Source organism: Mastomys coucha, unplaced genomic scaffold (assembly GCF_008632895.1).
Source record: "Mastomys coucha isolate ucsf_1 unplaced genomic scaffold, UCSF_Mcou_1 pScaffold9, whole genome shotgun sequence".
Classification (NCBI taxonomy): Eukaryota; Metazoa; Chordata; class Mammalia; order Rodentia; family Muridae; genus Mastomys; species Mastomys coucha.
The window spans coordinates 6,536,113-6,545,330 of NW_022196915.1; the positions used below are offsets into that span (position 1 = coordinate 6,536,113).

The following is a 9,218-nucleotide window of genomic DNA, read 5'->3' on the forward strand; positions in this document are numbered from 1 at the left end:
CTAGTACCACTACCACAGGTACAGGTCCCAAGGCAGATCACCATATACCACACAAACACGAACAGCAGACATTTATGTGTGATTGGACAGTTACGGAGCAGAGAGAAGGCAAGGTCATATGGACCAAAGCATAGGATTCTGGGTAGTTTAAAGGTTAATCAGCACCAGAGAATTAAAACAATGAAAGCAAGTCAGTCATTCAATGGTTGGGTTTGCTTCCAGTGGCTTCTTTTCAGAATGAGGGCAGGAAGTGATGTCGAAGCTCCAAAGCATGAGCTACAAATGGAAGATTCTAGACATGTCTTTCTAACAGATTCTTGAGTTTAATGGATGAATGGTGAAGGCTTCAATTGTGCTGGATTCTCGCTGCCTTTTTTCTGTTGCCTTTGTGATAAGGGACTGTCTTGCTTCTCTCAGTCCTCCTGTCCTGACCTGACCTGAATCTTCCATCAGCCCCTGGACATCATCCCACCCACTAGTTAATTGTTATTGTATCTTTATATCAGTGGGGATTAAAAAGATAGCTCCTGCCTTGAGAAGAGGCCAGAGTCCTTCCCCATCTTCTGTGTGTACACTTGTCCTGTAAAATGAGCTCTAACTCTCTGCAGAACCGCATTGTGTTTGTGCTCCTGAGGAGATGCTCTGAGTCCAGGCCCTGGGGATGCTGACTGGCCTCTAGCTATCCATCATCGAGGCCCCCCAAGATGAGGTTAGATTGCAATTCTGGGAGCCTACAGTTCTCCAGCTTGGGGGTCAGGGATTCCTGGGTGTGATATAGTAAACTTCTTCAAGGGTTTGTTTTCCTACTTGCTGGTCATCTGTCTGCTGTAACCATGACATCCATGAAGAATGTAACGGGAGAATGGCTGGTTCAGGTTGGCAACCTTGGGAAATCCCCTCTCCCTTAGTTAAAAAATAGACTAAGAAAGGGCTCCCTGGGGTCCTGCAATAGGCTGTGTGGTCAGGAGCCTCCTGCTTCCTGCCATTGCTTGGGGTTCCTGTTGCCACTGGAAGTACTTATAGGGTATATTCTGTCATAGCTGGAATTTCCTGAATTTGGCTGCAAGTTCATTTTTATAACTTTGGCTCCTCGGTCAGTTTCAGTGCCACTCTAGGCCCAGCCAGCTCCCCACTCAGCTGTGCCCTGGAGCTGGCCTTTGAAGAGACAGGATATGCTGCTAGGATAAGAATGACAGTTCTTTAGTAACTGAGTTGGTTTCTAGGATGATCACTAAACAACTCCCTTCTTAATCTTGGGAGGTGAAGATAACCAGAAAAGGCAGTTTGCTCATCCAGGGAGAGTTGCTCTGAGTGGAGTTAAGCTTGCTCTGTTGAGCCTTCAGGGGTTTTTGGACTCAAAGGCACTGTGTTCTCCAAAGGCAAAGCATAAGCAGGTGCTCCCTACATGGGTATGAGGGCTTTCTGTCCAGGGAACGGAATACCTGTGTGTAAGGAGCAGTGGGCCACCAGCTGAGAAAAACCCTGAGTAGTAGGAGCTTCTGGGGGAATGGAAGCTTGGTAGAGTCTGTCCCTGATCCCATTCAGATCTGACCCTGGTTATAAAGTCCACTTTCCAAGCTGGTGTGTGCCTGCTGTGGCCATACCAGATGAGTTCAGCTCCTTTTCCTGTTCTAGTTTTCCTGCCATTACCTTCTTGTTGTTGTTGTTGTTGTTGTTGTTGTTGTTGTCGTCGTCGTCTCCTCCTCAGACTTCCATTTGCTTTTGTGGGTATGACACATGCTTTGTTTTGTTTTTGGTCAAGCTGAGGTCTGGAAGTCAAACCTGTACCTTTTGCTTCCCCCTTTTCCTCTGGAAGACTTCCTGTCCCCTAGCTAGAGCTTACCTCATCCCCTGGCATCAGCTTCAGCACTTCCGATTGGGAGAGTTTCTTGGGGGTTTTTTGAGTGTGGGGTGGGGAAGAGGAGACTTGCGATTGATAAAGCATGGGCCAGCTTTAATAAGTAAAATAAAAGGCATATCAATTGGCTTTTGCTCAAGCTGTTCATCTTGCAGTTTTGAGTACAATTATGGAAATCCTCGGGGAAGCTCATGCAGAGTGCCAGGGCCTGGGCTGCTTATCTGTGGCTAATAAGTTCAGGCTCTCGTGTACATGTGTTTCAAATAACATTCTTCTCTTTAAGTGAGAAGTAAGTTTCTGTAAAGCCATCTCTGGTTGGAGGTTTTAGACAGCTCTGATCAGGCAAGGATCAGTTTCCTTCTAAACTGAATATGGGTTTGGGGCTTCATCTGACACCTGTACCTCTACAGGCATAGAAAGGGAGCAGATGCCAAACAAAGACGGGAAAACTATTGTTCCCTATATTTATCCTTTTTTTTCCCTGTAATATCACTGACAGGAAATTAATGATTTACAGTATAGGTTAGTTGAAAGGAAATAACTTCTAGAATTCACAATAGCCAAAAATACCCCAGAAATACACAGCAGGGTATTTTTCTCTGAGTGCCCATGCTCAGATTAGATTGGATTTCTACGCTGAGCGTTTGTCTAGTTTGTTAGCTCACATGTTTTTGTTTTGTCTCCCGTTGAGGTTACAATTATTGTGATGAAACACCTACCAAAAGCAACTTTCAGAGGAAAGGTTTATTTTGCTCACAGTTCCATATAACAGTTCATCATCAAAAGTAGCGAGGCCAGGACATCATGCAGGGATGGAACCTGGAGGCAGGAGCTGATGCAGAGGCTGTGGAGGTGGAGCTGCTCACTGGCTTGCTCAGCCTACTTTCTTATAGAACCCAGTATCACCAGCCCAAGGATGGCACCACCCTACCCACAAGGGCTGGGTTCTTCCCCATTGATCACTAATTAAGAAAATACCCTATAGAGGCATTTTTTCAGTTGAGGCTACCCCCCCCCTTTATGTCTCTAGACTTGTGTCAAGTTGACATAAAACTGCCAGTGTATGTTTTCTGTTTTGTTTTGTTTTTTCTGTCATGCTGAGTGTTTGACATTAGCATGTCTCAGCTCAGACCTAGGGATGTTCTAAAGTTGATGACTTTTGAGCTGCATGCACTCTGACTGTGTAGTCACACAGCTGTTTGTGATGAAGGCACGGTCTCCTTCCTTCTTCCTTCCTTCCTTTCCTCACCTCTCTGTGCCCATCCTTGACCTCTGCAGATGTTGATGAATGTGCGGAAAACAGATGTCATGAGGCAGCCATCTGCTACAATACCCCCGGGTCCTTCTCCTGCCGTTGCCAGCCTGGGTATCACGGGGATGGGTTTCTCTGCACCTCTGGTAAGTGATGAAAGACCTGATTAAACTTGGGGGACCTCCCAGCTCCTTCCCTCTTATTTTCCTCCCTGCCCAAGATGGAAACTGGTCTGAGGCCTGTTGGGGGGTGCGGGGGTACTTTCCAAGCTCTGGATTCTTCTCAGTAGACTCCTGATGCCCACTTATTGCTAGTTGGTGTGTGAGCTTCTTGGAGTCTGTCATCCATGCTGTGGCTGCTCTGGTTCACTACCTGAGCGATCTCCTCTGCTGAACGTTGTTTGGGAAAACCAGTAAAAGCCTCACGCACTCATGAGCCAAAAGTCTGTACTCATGGTGACTGCTTTCACGGAGCTTGGCCAACGATACGCAACGTGGTTGCTGTTGCCCGGATCTTCTCAGACTTAGACTCTGGGTCCCAAAGAATGGATGGAGTTAACTTGTCAAGCAGTTTATTCTTCATTTTGCCCAGATGTCACCTGGTCCCCAAGGCTGAGGAACAAACTGGACTAGCTTACATTTATATTTATGTAGGGATGTACAGGGCAAATGGAGGGAATTTGTAATAACCAGGTAGTTGGTAGCAAAGCCAAAATAAGAACTTGGGACTCTAAAATGTTAGTGTCTTAACTGTTTTTCAGTGTCATGGTTGGTAACTTTCAATTGTATGGAAGAAAGGCTTCATACAGACGACTTTATGGGGGGGGCTGGTTAGTGTGGATGGGTTGCAGTATACCTCTTATTTCTCCTGTATGTCTCCCTCAGACACAGTTCCAGGAGATTCCATCTCAGGACTGAAGCCCTGTGAATACCAGCAGCGCTATGCCCAGGCACAGCACGCCTACCCTGGGTCACGGATCCACATCCCCCAGTGTGATGACCAGGGAAACTTCGTGCCACTGCAGTGCCACGGCAGCACTGGCTTCTGCTGGTGTGTGGACCGAAATGGCCATGAAGTCCCTGGCACCCAGACACCACCTGGCTCCACCCCGCCCCACTGTGGACCACCCCCAGGTGAGCTCCTGCCCCAAAGAAACACTTTATGCCCACCTGGGCCTGGAGTCAAGGTTTGGCAGTGGGTGGTTTATAACCCAGCTCTGACGGACTACTGTCTTCTCATAGCCTTTTCTCCTCCAAAGAACACTTGGATGATATAGACACACCCATGAGCATGTTAATGTCATAGGGCGATAGAGATACGTAGGTGACATGCAGGATCCTTGATGCATTGGACTATAACTGCCTAGATCCTTGTTGAGTTGTGACTGAAAGCTGAGTCTCTGAGTCAGGCTGTGGCCCACTGAGAGAGACTAGAGAGAGCTAGAGAGTTTTCCTAGCATAGTGTTAAAGCGAGACTCCTGTCTAGGTAACCATGCAGAAAGCAGTCTGAAGGCTGTGCTAATGTTGGTGGGTAAGTTAGGTGTGAAACTCGGAGGGGATGCACTGAGCTTCCTTCTAATCCAGTGACCCCTCTCCTTTTCTAGCCCATCCAGTGTGGTCTTGGGAAGACTTTCTTTCCACAGCTGCCTTCATATAGGAACCCATCCATCTGATCTGAGGTGTTCATGGCAAACATGGCCGTTATCATCTGCCTTCTTCACGCCAAGGTGCTAGAACATGGTGGGCAGAGTCTCACCGGCAGTGTAAACAGCAGGCAGCTTACGTTGGACAGCAGCTTTCCAGCCTCTTGGCTGAATTATTCTGAATTGGGCAACACAGGCTGCTGCTTCAGCCCAAGTACTTCCTGATCTGAGAGCTAGTATCCAAAGAGCCACTTTCTAAATTATAAAATAAAAAGTAATTAGATTATAAAAAAAAAATTACAAGCCACTAATCTCAGCTTTTAACGTGTGAGGGAAACTGAGCTGGACAATTACCAGCAGTTTTGATTCTTCAATGTTCGTAACGTTAAGTGTTTCTAAGATTCATGTATATAAAAGTTAGGGGCATGGATCTGGGAAGAGTTGGGGGAGGGAGGGTGAATATGATTAAAATAGATTGTACAAGATTCTCAAAAAATATAACAAAAGATTCACATAAGTTAACTGGTAATGGATTGCTTCATACGGATTTTGGGCCCTATACAACTCCCCCCGCATCCCCACCCCAACTGATTCTAATAGGTTCTTTAGGAAAAAGATTCTGCAGGCCTTAAAAAATAAGGTGCCTAGAGAAATCCTGATTTGGTCATGGCTCCTCTCAGAAGCCTCAGTTCTCTGTCAGAGGTTTAAGAGTCAGTGGTTCAGTGGGGCCCATGGAGGGATGGCTCAGCTTTCTATTAAGTTGATTAAAATAACATGTGGTAAGGATAGTGACTCAGGCGCATTCCTGTGTGCAGACATAGCATGGCCCACACTTCTTCCCTGGCACTGCTTGGCCCTGCCTGCCATCTCTGACTAGTCTCATTTGCATAACCAGGTCAGATGGAGGATAGCATGCTCTGCACTCAAGATTATTTGAACCCTAACCAATGAGAAGCAGGAAAGAAGCAAGCCCATGATTGGATAACATAGCTTATAGCAGTAGGAGATGAGAAGGGTGCTTACCCGGGAGTGATCTGAGTCCCGTTGACTTGCTATGGGTTTGCATCCATCCAGACACATACCTATGTTGGGTGGTCCCCAGAAACAGGAGTGGCTCTTGGGGTTGTTCAGTGTGGAATGGACTGTTGGTGGTTTTTCCAGCACCTCCCACTGTGAAGTAGATGGTGAGTATTTGAGTGGGTAGCAGTCCTCTCTCCTGTCCTGGAACACTGTAGGCTGAACAGGGCAGAGTCTTGCTTTTGTCTCCTTTGCTTCCTGTTTGTTCATGAGCTGAGGCAGCCTGAGGGTCGGCCACTTTCTAAACCTGTGAGTCTTGACTGAACTTGCTGAGTTTGACATTGGAGACTTTATTGGTATCTCTCCACATCTCAGACCACTGGTCCCTTCAGCCTGGTTGTGGTGCCCACAGCTTTGTTCTTTGAAGCGCCTGGATGGTTTTCAGCAGAGGAATGGACTAAGATGCCCTGGGTTTTGAACGAACCATTGTGGCTGTTGGCTGAGTGCACTGGTGTAATGGAGTGAAGGCACGGGAAGGTGGGGAAAGCAAAGCCAGCCCAAAGGCTGTTACCATGGTCTTTGTGTAAGCTTATGCCTTGGGTTTAAATGCCCCATTGTAGTTGCTGGCTGAGTATACACTGGTGGTTTGGTAAGGAAAGGTAGAAGCAAAAAGCCAGCCAAAAGGTGTTGCCATGATCCCGGTGTGAGAGAATTCCTGTAACCAGGACAGCACACGGGAGAAGTGGCAAGAAGGGAACACAGTCTGTTGTTTTTGTTTGTTTGTTGTTGTTTGGTTTTGGTTTGTTTTGGGTTGTGTTTGAGACAGGGCCTCACTATGTAGCCCTAGCTGTCCTGGAACTCACTATGTAGACTAGGCTGGCCTTGAGCTCAGAGAGATGTACCTGCCTCTGCTTCTTGAGTGCTGGATTAAGGTCATGCACTACTATGTCCACCTCTAGTCAGAATGTTTTTGAAGGTAAAATTAATGAGACTTTTTTGACCTGAGATGTGAGGAGTGAGAGAAAGGGGCATTGGGGTGATTTCATCTGAGCAGTGGGCAACGCAGGTGCTATGTAGTGGAACTAAAGGCACGAGGAGCAAGTTTGGGAGAAAGCAGAAGCCCAGCTTGTACTTCTGTGCTGAGATTTCAGTTACGCATCCAGATGGTAGTAAGTAGCAAGGAGGTAATTGGGGCTGTGTGATTCTGCAGAGCATAGGCTTTGAGGTGTCGCGATGAAAACAGAGCCAGAAGTGCCTTTAGTGGGCTTGTCCGACCTCAGAGAAGAAGTGATTTCAACAGCTGACTGTGGAGCCTTTGTAGATCCATCCTCGTGTGTAGGGCAGAGCCTCCATTCCATGGTCCTGGGGCAGCAGCCTAGCAGAAGGTTAGGGGGTGAGGGGGACTGGCATACATCAGAAACCAGCAAGTCTTTCTTTAATCATCGTGTGAACCAGAAGCCCGAGGCTCAGAGGAGGGTTGCGGGTATGGAATCCTAGAGAAAACAGGACGGTATTACGGCAGAAGAGCTTGGAGGAAAGGCTCAGCTTTGAGATAGTTCCAGCAACACGATGGCAGTGAATTCTCAAAACCAGATAGTCCAAGAAGCAGTTGCTCAGTGCCACCTCACCCTTGCTCCTTTAACTAGCCAGTGAGACAGAGGGCTACCTACAGCTCAGCCTGGTCTTCAGCCTCTTTTTCTAGGACCCATAGGTACACCTATGATGGCTGTTTTAGCAAGCACTTGAGACAGGTGGGAAGGAGTTGCTTGAAAGTGTCACAGGGGTCACTGAATCTGAACAGTGTTCTGTCATCAGAGGAGCCCTGGCGCATGGCCAAATGCCCATGTGCATCTCCACTGGCCTTAGTGAGGTGTGTGGATGGGCTTGTCTCCTTCTCCTTGTCTGATGTGGCTGGGTCTCCATGACAGGGTCTTCTGGCCTTGGGAGATAGGAGCATCAAGGGACATCAGGGTGATTTCTTTTCTGGGTTTTCACAGAGAACTTCTGAGCACACATGTGCTTCCTTGGCTCAGTGTCCAGGGCATGGCTAAGGCCTTGTTACCGGACAGAGGAAAAGGAAGGCTAGGAGGTGAGGAGCTGGGACCTGGAGTTGTACTGATCTTGATTGGCCATCTTAGAGCCCACCCAGAGGCCTCGGACTGTCTGTGAGCGCTGGAGGGAAAGCCTGCTGGAACACTACGGGGGCACACCCAGGGATGACCAATATGTGCCCCAGTGTGACGACCTCGGCCACTTCATCCCCCTGCAGTGCCATGGGAAGAGTGATTTCTGTTGGTGTGTGGACAAGGACGGCAGAGAACTGCAGGGCACTCGCTCGCAGCCAGGCACCATGCCTGCATGTAAGCATGGGATGGCCCAGGCTCTCCTTTGTGTCATTGAAGGCTTTCTGTTGGGGTTTTGATTTCTGCAGTGGGCAGTATGGGGAGGAAAAGAGTTACCAAGTCTGATAAATAGTGTCACCTCATCAATATGCTGGGTTGACTTATCATCAGAATATCTCAGGATCCCAATCTGGATTTACCGTTGGCTTTGCCACTAGTAGGCCCTGCTATAAGAAAAGCTGATCTCAAGCTAGAGTGTGACTATGCTGTCCCCCACCTCCCAGCCCCAGGTGAAAGGGGACAGTACCATTCTAGGGCCCTAGTGAACATTCGGCTGCCATACCACATCCTAAAACTCTGCACTTTGGTTGGAGACCAGTTATCTTTATCTCCTGAGTAAAGGCAGAAATTTGAGTAATTTAACTTTGGGGAAAAAAAAAAAACAAAAAACAAAACCTTAGAAACCAAGATGTCTTTGAACTATATTCCATAAAGAACTGGGTAATTTTGGAGGTTCATGTGCAAAAGTAACTTTCCTTCCTCTTCCCATCTTCCCACAAACAGGCATACCCACCGTCGCTCCACCTGTGGTCCGGCCCACACCCCGGCCTGATGTGACTCCTCCATCTGTGGGCACTTTCCTGCTCTATGCCCAAGGCCAGCAGATTGGCCACTTGCCCCTCAATGGCAGCAGGCTTCGGAAGGATGCAGCCAGGACCCTGCTCTCACTGCATGTAAACTGGGTTTCTCCAGGGGGTAGGGCTTGAGATGAGAGTGAGCCTATGGGCTGGGCTTGTGGGCTTGTGGGCTTGTGGGCTTGCTTGTGGACTTGTGGGCCTGGAGGAACTATGCTTTGTGGTTTTCAGAGGGAAGTAAGTGCAGTGCAGTACAGGGACTCCTGGCATGCTTTTGGGCTTCCATCTGTTTAGTAGGGCTCCGTTGCTAGAAATCACGTCTGACCCATTCTAGCTGATATATCCTGAAGGTATCAATGAAGTTCAGATAGCCAAAGAATGTTGGCTGTTTATGGGAAGATCATTGTTACCTCAGGTTCCTGGGGGGTCTGTTCTGGTCACAGACATTTGGAAGTCAAAGCAAAACAAAACA

The 9,218-nt window shown here is 47.9% G+C and overlaps 1 protein-coding gene across 1 annotated transcript in view; it reads left to right on the forward strand.

The window, feature by feature from the left end:
* Nucleotides 1-9,218, forward strand: part of Nid2 (nidogen 2) — a 61,323-nt gene that overhangs the window by 44,145 nt on the left and 7,960 nt on the right. Inside the window, exons 12-15 of the mRNA XM_031361431.1 lie at nucleotides 3,137-3,256; nucleotides 3,995-4,243; nucleotides 7,908-8,129; nucleotides 8,676-8,845. Of these exons, the coding sequence (XP_031217291.1) occupies nucleotides 3,137-3,256; nucleotides 3,995-4,243; nucleotides 7,908-8,129; nucleotides 8,676-8,845 (761 nt within the window). The remainder of the gene's footprint in view (nucleotides 1-3,136; nucleotides 3,257-3,994; nucleotides 4,244-7,907; nucleotides 8,130-8,675; nucleotides 8,846-9,218) is intronic.